Here is a 15,979-nt window from a genome sequence, read left to right on the forward strand (position 1 = left end):
GGGCAATTCATCTCTCTATAGATCAGTTTCATCATATATAGAAAGGGGAGAAGAGTATCTTCTTCATAAAGTTCTTATGAGAATTAAATAAATTAATACATGTAAAACTCTAAAATAATGCCTTCTCATGGTAAATACTATCCAAATATTACCTATTATAATGTGCATAGAACCAAAAGGTGCAACATAGTAGAATGGATGATTTCTGTTCTCACAGGAATGTTTTGTATGGTTGAAAAGACATGAAAACCATACCCAAAATTTAGAGGCCCACATGCAAAGTAAAATGTGAAGTGTATACAACAAACAGTCACCATGTAGTGTACGAACAACTGACAAGTGACTGACAATTATTTGGAATTCAGGGAAGAGAAAATCACAGAGGAATGGAATGGTGGGGGAAGGAGTCACAGAAGAGGTAAAATTTGAGTAGAACTTTAAAAACAAGTTGTGAAGAGATGAGAAAAGAGTCTCGGCAGAGAGGAAGTTTCATCCAAAATGCAGGAAGAGAAAAACCAGGGCATAACTGGAGAGAATGACTAAATAATTCTGGCTAGAGTAGAAGGTTGAAAGGACAATATGTAAAAACAAAGCAAAAATCAAAGTTCATATTTTGTCACATGGAATCAACATACAAAATCATTTCTATACATTTTAGTTAATTGTTACAGTTCCCACTGGTGGCTGGAACAGCCACACCAAGGCCCACAGTTCAATATGAAGCATATTTTCAGCATATATGTTTCTTTACTTCAAGAAGAAGAATAACTCATGGTCGTTGAACATTTTCTCCATATCAGAGAGCATGCTAAGCACTATATCCTATTTTAGTATTCTGTTCAGTATTCTATTTAAATTAAATGAAATTAATGCTGTCCTATGGTAGACCACACTTCACAGATGAAATTACTATATGAAAATATTATATATATTCGAGTTGAGTAGCTCACCCAGTGTCGCATGATCAGTGTGACAGAGGGGATTTAAACAGCTGTGCTCTCAGCTACTATAATTATTAACATTGTCCACAGGGTCTTCTTTCTCTAGATTTTTCTTTATCACTTTTTCTGTGGCATGTGTCCCCTCAGGTGTTCAGATTTTCTGTTATTCTGAGGTTTTTTATTTTTGCTGGACACAGAATTTTTTAAATTGGGACTCTGGTTGTTCTTTATATAGGTACTGTCTTGACCAACATTACATACTTTCCATCAGCTGTAGTTACTTCCTTAAAACCTATAATCACTATCAGAAATGCATTCATATACTCATAATAATTGCCAGATTTTTTGTAATTAAAACATTTTGCATAGCATATATTAGGAATATTTACTAACTTTCCCAGTAACGTAAGCCAAAAATAAAAAACTGTACTGGATACAAAATGAGACTAACTTCAACTGATTACAACAATCATTATTATTATACCCATGTGTCTCACATAAAGTGGGAGATATGATTGGAAGGTGAATTAAAATGTTAATTTGACTGTCTAGTTACAGAGGGTGGATTTTACATTATAGCCTTAGGGATACTTTAAATGTTTTTGAGTGTGGCAGTGAAATGCTGAAACCAATATTTTAGGAAGATAAATTTGGTGTTGGTATGCAGGAAACTGAAGGGAAAAGAAACTAATGGGCAAACATCTAGAAGACAACAACCCCAGGACTGAGTATGAAGGATGTTTTAAAAAGGTAAAAGCAACATTACTTATGATGTATTGGATATTTGGCTTAAGAGTAAGGCAGAACATGTGAGTGCTACCAAAATTATGATCATGCTCATAAACCATAAAAGACACGTACACACACACACACATTTCCCTGTTTAGCTGTCAACTAGGAAACTTAATCCCATAGATTTAGCATCAACTTCCATGAAGAGGAAATGCCTTCCATCAGGTCCCTCCTCTACATCCTTGGAGCTCATGGACCTAACCACCAAAACTTCTCCTATAACACACGAACACACACTATGTCTTCATGGTCACATGTTTCATGTAGTTTCTCCTACACAAAGGACAATCAACCTATTTATTAAGCACCCACTGTATGGCAGCTGTTGTGTCTTGATCGTTTCACCAAATCTTCAAAATAAGCCTATGGTAGGTAGTAAATGATTATTCTTATATTACAGAGGAAGAAAGTGGAGCTCAGAGAGATTAATGGACTTGATCAAGCACCACAGCTGGAGTAAAGACAGCGAGAGAGAGACGAGAGACCAAAAATAATACTTATCATTTCATTAACATTTTGTTATTTACAAAACATATTCACAATCTTTATTTCCTTGCCCCCTAAAATAATTCTCTTATCAATGGGAAATGGAGTTTTTCAGGGACAGCTTCTTAGATAACACTATTTGAAGCTGTAAGGCCTAACTTATGTATGAAGAAATCTTTCTCCTAAAATACCAGCTTCCTAAATGTTCCCTGTAATTTGCAAGATCTCTGCTTCCTTAAGGAGTATACTTACTCATCCCTTCTCAAGAAACTAATCTTAAATGTTTATCCCTACCACATCTGAAATCATACCTTTGGAAAGACAAAGAGGGGCAGAGAAATAACAAAAGCAGCTAAAGTTCAATCCATATCTAAGACATGCTTATTTGTTCACAGAGAAAACTCCATTCATGTTGATGTTGGCCTTTTAAGTGACATGAATATGACTTACTAACCTGGCTTGATACTAAATGCCTGAAAATTGTTCTATCTAAAGAGTGAACTGAGAGTAGTGCCCGTGGACTTGATTGGTTCATGGAGAATGTCCTGATTTATGTCTCCCTCCTCCCAAAGAATATGCACTAAAAGTTTACCTGAGGTGATTATTTCAGCAGGTCCAACTGAAATTTCTTGCAAAAGTTTGGCTATCTCTAGTCTATAATCTTCAGATACGAAAATATCTAGGAAATTCTGAGGAAAAAATCATAACATATTCATTATCCATCTAATATTTTCATCCTCGCTTCTAAACCCAGAAAGTTATTTTAGTGTTTCCTTCTAGATTGTGTGTATGTTGGGAGAAGGGAGGAGCGTTACTTTTACCACAACAAACATGAAAGTGAGAATACTAGCACTTGGTCACTAACTTTACCTGAAGATAAAAACCTGCACAAAACAAATAAGGGTTTATTTTGCCCCTATTTTACATATATTTCCCCCAGCTCACCAAAACCATTGTCTTCAGAGTTTATGTTTATTATTCCTTCAGTGTCTTCTCTGCAATCAAGTTCTCTGAATAAATACAGGGGTTGAGTTACAATTAAAAATAATGAGACTCTACTGGGCCAATGTCCTTGCATGAAATAAAAGGGTGTGGGCTAATTGCAGGAGCAGAGTTGTGATTTTTTTCCCCCCATTTAGCTTTACTTTGATTGGTGGATTGGCACTTTAAATAAAGGTTTCAGGTCTTCCCTGAATGAGGGATACAGAGTGAGTCTCAGGCACAGTCCAGAAAAAAATTTTAATCTTCTTTTCTTAGAACTATCTTGGTTGGCATCACCAGGCCCTGAGAGCACAGTGCATGCCAGCATTGAAGGTAAAATGTGATTTTATGATTTCCATGTGATTCCTGTTCTTTTTTCCTATCTCCAGGCAGCTTTTATAAAGAGGATTTATCTTCATTTGTCACCAGAAGCTGAATAATAGCTTATTGTGAAACATTATTAGCATGTTCCAGAGGAGACCTGCCTAATACCCTTTCAGCTAAGGACAAAAAGACTTGCCTATAGACTTTTTTTACTATTTATGATTGTTAGTGACAGTACCTAATTTGGAAAAGTATTAGAAGTTGAGCAAATCTCTTGACTAGTCAGATTTCTGTTCATGTGAGAGTAAAGTGCCTTCTGGACTTATAGAATAAACTGAAGAGATAATTCATTTTAGAAAGAGGAAAACTCAATTTTGAGACATATTTTCCGCTAATATCAAAGGAAATTAAAATATTTAGTTAATTTTTATTTTTAAACGATAATTATTGGCATGGTTTCCTGGCTAACCTAAACATAGAATAGTATACCCTTTATATCTGCATATAAAGGTTTGTTATGAAATGACTGTTGGTTGTATTACATTTAAAATGCATTTCAAAATTTATTCTGGAGGGAAACAAAGTAAAACTTCCTGTGAATCATACTTAATAGACCAACATTTCACATAGTGGAACATTTCACATTTAAAATTTTAATGAATTTAATTTAATTCATTTAATTCATTTTCATTTATGAAATGAAATTAAATATTCATGGAAGTGTTCCCACATGTTCATTTAGGTGGTAGCTCTGTAAAAAAAAAAAGTACTTAGAAATTTTTTAATTGCTCGTCAATTCATTCCAAAAACTAATAAATAAAAATCAGTTGTTTAGCAACATTTATCTGTTTTGGTTTTGTTTTATTTTGTTTTGAACCTAGTCGTTTTGGAAGAGCAAAGAGCTCATGGAAATATTGTCTTTTAGCCATTCTGAAATAAAAATTCATCCGATTTGATTCTCCAATGCAACTCTGTTTCAGATCCCACTTTTCAAAATGAAGGACATGATACTGATCCTGTGCCTCCTGAAAATGAGTTCTGCAGTGCCGGTAAGTCAGTCTTCTAGAGGGTACCCTAGTAGAGACATTGCCAGACACCAAACAACACTGAAGGAAGTGGCTGAGTGTCCGTAATTGGACTCATTGGGATTAATCCAGTGGTATCTTCCTACTGAGTCAAAAGTCAGGTGCCCAGATGTCAGCCCTTATAATCCAAAAGCAGTAAGCCAAATATAAAATTTTGTTATACAAAAAGATATTTTAAATTTTCCAAAGAAAACTTCTACATCTTATTCCATTCACTCAAAGTTAAAAGATGTATGTGGTCTCCAACAATGTCACAGCACAAATTTATTATCAATTACCTGCAACCATTATGAAATCAAAATGGAAAGAGGAAATTTCTCCAAAAAAGTAAAGTAAGTTTTCTTCTTCATTTTTAAAAGAACAACATTAGCCAAATTACTATGGTTACAAAACTGAGCTAAGTAATTCCATTTGAAGCTAGTAATTAACCAACAAATTTGTCTTATAGGGAGATACTGTGTGACTAAGCACTGAAGTTTCTTAAATTAAAACATGCCATGCAATGGGCTACTTGTATGTTACAGTCCTGCACCTGGTACATTCCATCATATATTGAGATGATTTCATATGAATACAATCCTTTGAGCACTGAACTACTCCAGCCAATATCATGTGATTCTGTTTACACGAAGACATTATTCAGTTGCTTCATGCATTTGACAAATATTGACCGAGCATCTGCAGTGTATCCAGCAATGTGCTGGCATTGGAGATGTGAAATTAAATGTGACGTGGTCTCTTGTCTTGAGGAGCTCATAGGTGGTCTTAAATGAACTTTAAATAGTTAAGTTCCTTGAGACAAAGGAGTAGCCATTTGAGCTTCTTAAAGTTAAAACATTTCAAAAAAGGGGGATGAAAACTGACTGCTAGGATGAAAACCTCCATTTTACAGATAAAAAGAGTTTCTTTTACATCACTCAACATGAATTTTAAATGAAAGAAAAATTAAAGCTGCCACCTTAGCTTACCTTTGTATGATACTGACATTGGGGTCACCTCAGCCATCCACCATCAGTCTAACACCTTAACACTCTTGGAACTTACAATGGTCCACACCTGTGTCAGTCAGGTCCACTCTGAGCAAGAGGACAATGGCTTAAGATTGCCAACTGCCAAATCAGATGTTCTTCTCCTTTTACTTCCCCCTGGGAAAGATATCCTCTGTCTATCTGCATTCATGTAAATATTGCTCATTAATTCATGACTTGGATCAAATAGAAGCAAAGTATACTGTGTCCTGTAGTTGAGTCTATCCCAGTTACCTTACTTTTGTACTGGCTAATAGGAGGAAAGAAGGCTCTACTCTCACATCCCCTCAAATTCCAAACAATTTTCTCACCACACACATACACATATCACTCTTTTTGTCTACAAAGGTAACCTCTTTCTCTACTTGGAGTATTTGCTACACATTTATAACTCCTTCCCTTCTATCCACTTGCAAAACTGCATTATTTGAAGAAATTTGCACCATTAAGATGTAGATAAAGGGTAGATGATTCATGTGGGAGCAAACTTATTAAATATTAGGAATTCCCTGGCGGTCCAGTGGTTAGGATTCCATGCTTTCACTGCCAAGGGCCTGGCTTCAGTCCCTGGTCAGGGAACTAGGATCCCACAAGCCGTGCGGTGCAGCCAAAAAAATAAATTTTAATATTATGTTAATACTCCAAACAATTTAAGTTCTTCTTCATTCTACCCAAAAGCTCAAGTCATTTGGGTAATAAACCAATATTAGCTGGCCCTTATGTATATGTGTGGCTTTCTATTTTCAGTGTGTAATGAAGTTTCTCATCAAAGAAAATTCAAAATTATTTTTATTTCCATTTAGGTGTTTCCTCAGCAACCTGGGACACCAGGCATGGCTAGTTTGAGCCTTGAGGTATGTATTGTTAGAGTATTTACATATAATCCTTACATTGGTATGTTCTTCATAAGAGAAATACATGGGCTGTTTCTCAGTTTTCCTGGCCAGAAGTCAGTGGCTGTCCTCCTGCGCTGTTCTAGAGAAGTTTATGACATTTATTAGAGCCTCATCTTATAATTTTACTGCAATTTTAAATTTTCAGTTGTTTTGGTCTTTAGAACATCATCTGTGTGTGATCAAAGCAGTACTAATATTTAATACCTAATACATATATATACATTAATTGAAACACATTATTCTGAAGTCACAAATGGCTTATACTTAGTTCCTTCTCCATATAGCATATGATAAAGTTCCCATGAGGAAAGTTTATCTTACAAAATGTAATTGTTTATGAGGACTGTAAATAGCATTAACACTGTACTATAGTGCCTCCTGCATAGCCTCTGTCTGTCTTATTGCAGTTCTTATACCTAACATATACTCTGTCTAGAAAACCCCAGCAAAATAGAAATGTTTCAGATATCAGTAAAAAATATAAACAGTTATGAATAGAAAAATATTTATGAGATTACAAATTTTTCACAAGGCCTTGCAAAATTTATTTATATCATGACAGTCTGAGGGCAATCGATACTTTGTGCTAGAAGCTTATTTCAAAATGAAGCTAATTTCACTGAGTTTTGGTTTTTTTTTCTTACTTTCTAGCTTAAACTTAACGCAAAGCACTCTAAACCTCTTCCCAGGAAAAATGAAATTGACTTTCTGTTGCATTGGCAGCATTCTTGACCATCTATCTAGATACTTACCATTTTCCCCAGTGTTTTTTATATTTATTATTTTGAGAACTTTTACTTGGGAAGGAGGTAGGGTTGTTTTGTTTTAATTTGCTTGGTTTGTTTGCCTGTTTTTTCAAATTCCTCTTCGGGCTGGATTTATAAAAGGCAAAGTAAGTTAAATGGGGGAAAAAAGAGTCAATGAGACAATGTCCTCGTGATTATACTGATATTTCAATTCAATGAACTATTTTCCCATGTTTCAATATGACCTCCACTTAAATGATATTTTCTCTCTTTTAATTAATGATGAAAAGCAAGCTCACTATTTTAATAGCAATGATAACAACAATGGCAGAATCACATTTAACATTTCTACTTTTTAGTGATGATTTGTGTCTCTTATTTTATTCAAATTGACCCACCCCAAACTTTGTGCTAATACTACCATATGGCAAAAATCAATTGTGTCATACACAAAAGGAACGTATGTGAAAAACACTAACCCACATTTTTTTTTCCTTGATAGACAATGAGACAGTTGGGAAGTTTGCAGGGGTTAAACATGCTTTCTCAGGTAACCTTATTTTCAAATAATTCTTATTGCAAATATTCATGGTGTTGGTGGTAGTGATATTAGCAGCAGCACTGTAATTCATAAAATTTGTTTGTGAATAAACAATATCCTAAATACTGAAAAAGCAAATGAGTAATTGAGATAACCTAAAACAAAATAAGCACCTAGGATGGGATGGTAGGAGAAAATAAAAATAATGTTGAATTTTCTTTAGTAAGAAAAAAGTTCCTTTTTGTATTATTAATTTTATTATGCAGCCCAAAATATGAATGCTTAAAAAAGCAAAATCTCAAAGAAGTTTATGGGAATATGTCAGATTGGCTCAGAATAAAAAGCAAGTCTATTGGAAGACTTAACCTAGCCACATTAAATTAACCAATAACACTCTAATTTTTGCTATTTCTACACTTTTTTTGGATTTTTTAGAAAATGGAAACCAAGTTTAAGAAAGCACTGAAATATAAGCATACTTTTTTCTCCATGTCTTTAGTATTCAAGATTTGGCTTTGGGAAATCATTTAATTCTTTGTGGATGCATGGTCTCCTCCCACCACATTCCTCTTTCCCGTGGATGAGACCAAGGGAACATGAAACTCAACAGGTAAGTTAATTGCATCAATGTGTCTGAAACTTCAAGCTTTAAAATATTCTCCTGCTTGCCTTCTCTAAGTTGTCATATAGTAACCATAGACAGGTAACAGTAATGAATAAAAAATTTTCCAAATAACAATAAATCAAAACCTATAACTGTTTTTAGTACTTAGGAAAATTTAAAATAAAATGGTCCAAATTTTCAACCCATTTGTATATTTACTTCAAATAGGAAGATATGGCTTCCAAAACATAGATACCTATGTTAAAGATATGAACAATAAATAAACTAGCCTGAAAATGAAAGCAGGCTATATCCTGGAAAATTCTGATTTCAGTCAAGATTCCTTAAATAATTACTAAAAGACACATTTAAAATGATGCCAAACATTCCTAGTTAAAACATCATAGGGCTTCCCTGGTGGCGCAGTGGTTGGGAGTCTGCCTGCCGATGCAGGGGACACATGTTCGTGCGCCAGTCCGGGAAGATCCCCACATGCCATGGAGCAGCTGGGCCCGTGAGCCATGGCCGCTGAGCCTGCGCGTCCGGAGCCTGTGCTCCGCAACGGGAGAGGCCACAGCAGTGAAAGGCCCACGTACTAGAAAAAAAAAAATCATAAACCCTAAGCAATTAATAAATACATCAATCAGTTAATCATTATTTATTAGATACCTAACAAATACATAAACCAAATGGTAGATTGGAAATGAAAGTGAAGGTGTTTAAGAATGCCTTCAAAGCTTACAAAATTTCACATCTGATTAGGGGATAAGACAAGACAACATATTACAGGGTGCTAAGTTGTGAGGTATAAGTAATGAATGAGGTACAAGTAATGAAAGCCCAGGAGTTTAGAGATGGGCAATGGTTGAAGAGATGAAGCACAGCCAGATTGTTGTGAGACTTCTTTTTTGTTTACTTTTTGTTTTTTTGTTTTTAAAGCCACATTTAGTGGGACAGTAAATTATGTTAATGGTGATTCTTTCTCCACTTGATTATTTCCAAAATGAACTCATGATGTAAGAATTTGATTGGTATTTTATTTAATTACCCTTTCTCCTTTCATTAACTCAAAAAATATATTATCTAACCTGTGCCAGTCACTTATTAGGACCTATGTTAAGTCCTGGGGCTATAAAGATAAATAAGACATTATCCTCTGTCAGCTGACCAAGGGACAAAGCTTTATCAGGAGTAATTGTAATCCAGTGAGAGAGTGTTAAAATAGAGATACATAGAGGCAGCTGTGGGAACCCAGAGGACGAAACGGCTCAGTCTACCCAGAAGTTCATATAGCTTTCCATCTTCATGCGCAGTCATAGTCCCAAAGGAAGTAGGGGAGGTAAACACCTACCAGACTGCTCCCAAAAACACTGACTTTAAGTGAATCAGTGCTTCCTATGGAACACATCTTCAAGACAAGTCTCCTAGACTCTCTTCCAAGTAGAAAGTTCCTCAAGCCCTTTTGCTTTGTCAGACACCACAGTTCAGTGAGCCATCACTTCCTGACGCTCCTTTCAAATTTCTCTGCAGTATGAATATTCTTTGCCTGTGCATCCCCCACCTCTCCCATCGCAGCCATCCCTGCAGCCTCCACAGCCAGGACAGAAACCTTTCCTCCAGCCCACCGTTGTAACCTCTGTCCAGAACACAGTCCAGAAGGGAATACCTCAGCCTCCGATTTACCCGGGACATCCACCCTTGCAGCAATCAGAGGGGCCAATGATTCAACAGGTGGCACCATCAGAAAAGCCATCAAAGACCGAGGTAATTCCTTTCTCTGAAGTCAGATCTGGATCGTCCATTAACTTAGTGAAAGAAAATCGATTTGCAGAGCACATTTAAATAATCAGAGCTTTGGGCATAATGCACGAAAATACAAATGTTTTCGAGCAATTGACATATCTGGGAGTAGAATATAAATATCCATTCCTGCCCTTTGCCATCTGAGATGGGGCATGGATTCTAAAAGATCCTGTTCCTGTAAAATTGGTTTCTTAGTTACAAAAGATGAAAGCTTTCAGAGGAAATAGGACAGCCCAGAGAATTCCAGGCTTCTTATCATCAGGCTTTTTTCAATGTTGGAAGGACTGAGAAAAGTGATTGATCCCTCAGCATTGCAAATAGTATTTTTGCATTATTATTTCTCTATCTGGTAATAGAGAAGACAATCAAGCGAAAGTATCAGGTAATAATATTGAGAAAAGAGCAATGGACAGAAAAGGAAGGTATCATGTAACTAGTATGCTGCAGGCATTTAACATCCCCACATACCACCTGACTCCAATCCTATGAAGATAGATATTATCATCCTTTTTTAAAAAGACATATTTTAAGAGGTTATAAAATTTTCCCAGTATTACACAAAAATTAAGTGGCACAGCCAGCATTCAAATCAATCTGGCATGCTCTGATTCCAAAATTCATTACTTTCTATTCTGCAAAACAAAGCAAACTCATGACAGACATGCCCCATCTCCTCTCTGTGCACTTGAGTCATGTTAGTAAAGGGCAACTGTAATCTCTTTGGTTGTACCCTCAGAGGCGAAATGAAAGTAAAAACAAGGAAATTCATTTTAGATTGTTTTATCATAATCGTAAATAAGATAAGAACATTTTAAGTTCACTTCGTCTATTTTAATTGTTCAGTAATTTTAATATTTATCTGTAATGCAGTTGCCAGGAATGAATTTTGCTGATCCACAAGATCCATCGGTAAGTACAAATCGCCGTAAGACATTTTCTTGGGAAATACATCTCTATACTTCAAGAAAGGAGAGTAAAAAATTTTAATTGCCCCATTTATCCATAAATATGAAATATAATGGGTTCCTTTGTTTGCTTAAGTATTAAATACTTGTTTATCATAGTAATCCATCTGAAAATAAGTTTCATATAATTTCTAGAAATGGCCGTAATGGGAGGTTTGCCTGTGTTATAGCAAATATGAATTGCTTATTCTCTTTCTACCACTTAAAGATGTTTCCAATAGCCCGTTTGATATCTCTGGGACCAGTGCCACAAAATAAACCACCTCCAGTAAGTTTTTTTAATACCACTTCTCTGTGATTTACTTAAAAGTTTTTCTCTTGGGAAATGCATTTTGTGATGATTATTGTATTTATATTTAGCTTTATCCAGGAATATTTTACATGTCCTATGGAGCAAATCAATTGGTAAGTCTTTATCCTATAAAAAGTATCATTTTAATTAAATGTTTTCTTAAGAGATAATATTATAAAATCTAGGCCTCAAACAATAGATTCCATATTCTCTGAATGCCTAAGTTAGCAACTGAAATGGCAAGGAGGGACACTTCCTATTTGGATAATTCTGGCCAGGCATACAAACACACATACACACACACACACACACACACACACACACACACACAGTGGCATTAAAGAAAAGGTCAGTTTTCTATCTTAATTATCCAAATTGGCTACATTTATTTAATAATGACTCATCTCTCCACTTTACCCTGCCTCTGGACACAGTATTAATATTAAGTTTTAAAGAAAGACTAAATGACTTTTAACTTTGTCTTGAGTAGTTACAAAGATAATAGGAGTCAGCTGGCTCATAATATGATGCTGTGTTTCTTTTTGAACAGAACGCTCCTGCCAGACTTGGCATCATGAGCTCAGAAGAAATGGCTGTGAGTAATGTCTTCAAAGTCTTCTTAAAATAGTGCCCAAGGGAGAACAGTCACAGATGACTGGCTGCAAGAGGTGTTGGCCCTGAATATAGCTGAATATACAACATGGGACTCAAGTTGTTCCACTCCAAAACCGAAAGCTTGATTTTGAAGCAGTATGCAAAGATTTCATCACATTTCCCATATAGTCGTTTCTGAGTGATGACCATTCTTGCACATAGGATTTTGCCCCATTTCTTGAATATGAGAACAGGAGAAACCTCTCTTGAAAAGCCACCATTATTGAACAGCAAACGCTTCAAACCAAAAAAGATACACATGGTTCGTGAAGTTCCCGTTACTTCTCAGACCACTTAACCCCTCAAAATAACAAATTCAACAAAATTGCAAATCACTTAGACCTCAAAATTGAGAGATCAAAAAGAAACAAAATTAACCAAGTTTAAAATTTGATTATTGTAAAATTCAAAGTACATTAACAATGTAAGTCAAGTGTATTCTTATTCTCTTATCATTATCTATGCATATTACAACTTTAAAATTTGAGATCAATAGACTCACACAACTGGACTTTTTTCCCTCAGAAATTTCTACGTTAAATCTGTTAGAGCACAAAGCAAAACAAAACAAAACCATACTGAATTAACAAATCATTATCAACTACGGATCCTACTCAGTTAATAAATACATGTAAACATGCTATCACTGAAGAAAACTTGAATCTCAACATTATTGAGTGCCTTCTGTGAGTGAGACACATAAAAAGATCTTATGGAGGCAAGATAAATAAGATAAGGTTCCTGATCTCAGGGAGTTCACAGTCTAGTCAGTGGAAAAAATAGATACAGGGCAGAAAATGTGAAAATCACGTGATAAAGGTAGCAGCCCAGGGGTTCACAGTGCCACCCCTGGAGGAGATGATGGGAAAATCTGCGAGTGGAGAGCCAGGAGAATATAAGAGGAAAAAGTACTGACTCTACATAACACCAACGAAATGGGTTGAAAATTCAAGTGTGTTAATTATTATTTTAAAATTTTAATTAATTTATATTTTGCCTCATTCTTAAAAGATTTTTCTGTAGCTTATGAAAAACACAATAAATATAACCAAAAAATTGAAGATAGAATTTAAAATGAGGAAATGAGAATACAGATACGAAAGTTACAAAGCCCTGCACACTTGCTGTAAGAAGCCCAAGATTTGGTCCTGAAATTTTTCACAACAAAGGAAAAAAGGACACATGGTCAGTTCTAGAATTTTAACTGTCCACAGGAAGAAAATATTTCTGTTTCTCCAGAGGGAGGGAGGGAGGGAAGAAGGAAGGAAGTAGAGAAGGAAGGAAGGAAAAATTTTTAAAGCAAAAGAGAAAATATTACATGGGGCTTCATTCATTTTGAGGGATACTGAGAAATGATACTGACAATGTCCTCCAAAACTCTGCTCAACAAACTCAGGAATGCATCAGATTTTGTTTGTCTTATGATGGTATTGCCCTTTTCAACTGTTTATTGTTTTCTTAAAATGAAATTCAAACTACCTTTTGCCTGTACACTTGGTTCTGTCCTACTTCCCTGCTTCTTTCCCTCTTACCCTTCGGCAGGCATTCAAAGGGTCTTCATCTCCCTTTCAAAGAAGTGAGCGTCCCCACCCAGAAAAGTACAGAAGTCAATTTAGTGAGAAATGTGCTTACACAAAGCTGTCAGCCAACTCTCTGTTCCCTATCAGTTTTTTATGGTTTTTCAGTGAATCTGACGGGTATAATGGCATCGTATAGTTAATAATATGTGATAAATGTTTTTTTCCAGGGAGGAGGAGGAGGCCCCATGGCCTATGGAGCCATGTTCCCGGGATTTGGAGGCATGAGGCCCGGCCTTGGAGGGATGCCCCCCAATCCAGCCATGGGCGGGGACTTTACTCTGGAATTTGACTCCCCAGCCGCTGGAACCAAAGGCCCGGAGAAGGGAGAAGGAGGTGCACAAGACCCCCCTGTGCCGGAGGCCAACCCAGCCGATCTGGAAAACCCAGCTCTCCTTTCAGAGCTAGCACCTGGTGCCCTTGGAGGGCTTCTTGCTAATCCTAAAGGCAATATCCCCAACCTAGCAAGAGGCCCTGCAGGGCAGAGCAGGGGACCCCTCAGGGTCACCCCAGCAGCTGCAGACCCACTGATGACCCCTGGATTAGCTGATGTTTATGAGACCTACAGTGCTGATGAGACCACAACTCTGGGTCTCCAGGAAGAAACCACCGTGGATTCCACAGTGACCCCTGACAGTCAGCACACATCGATGCCAGGAAACAAGGCCCAGCAGCCCCAGATTAAGCATGATGCATGGCATTTCCAAGAGCCCTGAGAGCCTTGAGATATCAGCTACTTACTGTATGCACAAGCTTCCCAGCTTTGTCCCAATAGTCTATCTTTTTGTGAAAACACTTATTACCCTCTGCAGCAAAGGCATTAAAAGTGTTAAGCACATACTAATAAATATAAGTGGCTAGAAATACTGTAGGTCCCCTTCTTGCTTTCATTCTCTTATTGAAATAAAATGTGTTGCCTGTCTCTGTGATTTAGAAATACTATTAATAACATCAGAGCAAGTCTAAGGGTCTCTGCATTTGAAAATCACCATTTCTTAGCTGTCTTGACATTATAGAATTTCTCTTACTAGCATGACACTGTTATATCCAGGAAATGTGACATTGCTTTGGAAATTTTTCTCTAAGCAAAGGCACATATTCTTAGAATTATAAGTTATTTCATTTAAACGTTATTAAATGGGGATTGGTGGACAAGCCCTGACTGGTATTACTGGGTTTGGTATACTGGATTTAAAATTCTCATTTGTAGAGTATTTTATTTAATCTAGTAAAAGCATCTAGCCTATTTTAAATAAAAATTTTTCTCACTGAAACTATCAGAAATTATACGCTTATTATTTACATATATTCAAACTATTAAGAAAAGCATATTCACCCCCTGTATTTGCTACTCTTTAACCCATTTTATTCAACTCATTTTTCTTTCCTGGAAAGTTTATTGAGTATCTACCAATGTCCTAGGCACTGTGCTAGGGAACAGTGACACAGCCCCTTCCCTCAGAGCTTTTAATAGGGATGATTGACAAGCAGACAAGCAACCACAGTAATAACAAAAACAGCCACTCTAGGCCAAGCCCGAGTACTTTACATGTATTATCTCACAACAACACTGCAAAATAGATACTCCCAAACCTGCAAACATGTGAAAGTGCTATAACAAGGCCAAGTACAGGGTATTCTTGAACCACAGAGGAGATTAGGGGTGTCTCCAGCCTAAGGTTAGGAGCATGGGAGGGGATGGGAGGGATCACATAAGTTTTCTCAGAACAGTATCAAAAGCATCTGTAGAATGAGGCCTCCAAGAGGAAGAAACACAAGAAGAGTTATGTGGGCACCATGTAAGAATTAGCTCATTTCTGTGAAATATAATGTGGGAAAAGGATAACCAGAAAATGATCATTACTTGTCACCAAAGCTAGGTATATATCAGTCACGGCTATTTGCCTAAATTAAGAGGTTCCAAGGCCAGATCTGAAAATTAGCCTCATCCCTAAAAAGGAGCCTCCTCCCCCATTCTCTCCACTTCCTCCCAAGTTGCCCAGCCCAGGTCTTAGGCTCCACGGAGCTCAGATTCCCCTCCATGCCCTGTGGAGATTTTGGAGATGCAGCCAAGGAAAAGAGCCCTGAGATACCTCCTGACCTGGGATACTTCAGGAGCCTTAACAGGACCATGCAGCCACCTCTTATTTTCTCGCTCTCTCCAGGCAGAGCTCTGCTCACCCCTACTCCATGGGCTAGAGAAGAGGATGTAGGAGATTCAAATTCAGTTTTTGTCCTGGCAAAGGTGTAAGTGTAACAGAATG

General features: G+C 36.7%; 1 protein-coding gene across 1 annotated transcript; it reads left to right on the top strand.

Annotated features, from left to right (window-relative positions):
• Positions 1 to 3,518: 3,518 nt before the first annotated feature.
• On the top strand, positions 3,519 to 14,501 carry AMBN (ameloblastin). The gene is made up of 11 exons (XM_019932655.2): positions 3,519 to 3,533; positions 4,505 to 4,573; positions 6,441 to 6,491; positions 7,782 to 7,829; positions 8,320 to 8,430; positions 9,955 to 10,188; positions 11,098 to 11,136; positions 11,401 to 11,460; positions 11,553 to 11,597; positions 12,035 to 12,079; positions 13,886 to 14,501. Exons 1-11 carry the CDS (start codon positions 3,519 to 3,521, stop codon positions 14,429 to 14,431), a joined length of 1,263 nt encoding a protein of 420 aa, XP_019788214.1. The 3' UTR covers positions 14,432 to 14,501.
• Positions 14,502 to 15,979: the final 1,478 nt, after the last annotated feature.

The sequence above is a fragment of the Tursiops truncatus genome, chromosome 5 (genome assembly GCF_011762595.2).
Source record: "Tursiops truncatus isolate mTurTru1 chromosome 5, mTurTru1.mat.Y, whole genome shotgun sequence".
Taxonomy (NCBI): Eukaryota; Metazoa; Chordata; class Mammalia; order Artiodactyla; family Delphinidae; genus Tursiops; species Tursiops truncatus.

What these genes read in the sequence shown, in the direction of transcription:
- AMBN (XM_019932655.2), top strand. An exon ending in TGGCTAGTTTGAGCCTTGAG is followed by an intron (nt 6,492 to 7,781) that starts GTATGTATTGTT and finishes TTTCCTTGATAG; the next exon opens with ACAATGAGACAGTTGGGAAG. An exon ending in AAAAGCCATCAAAGACCGAG is followed by an intron (nt 10,189 to 11,097) that starts GTAATTCCTTTC and finishes TCTGTAATGCAG; the next exon opens with TTGCCAGGAATGAATTTTGC.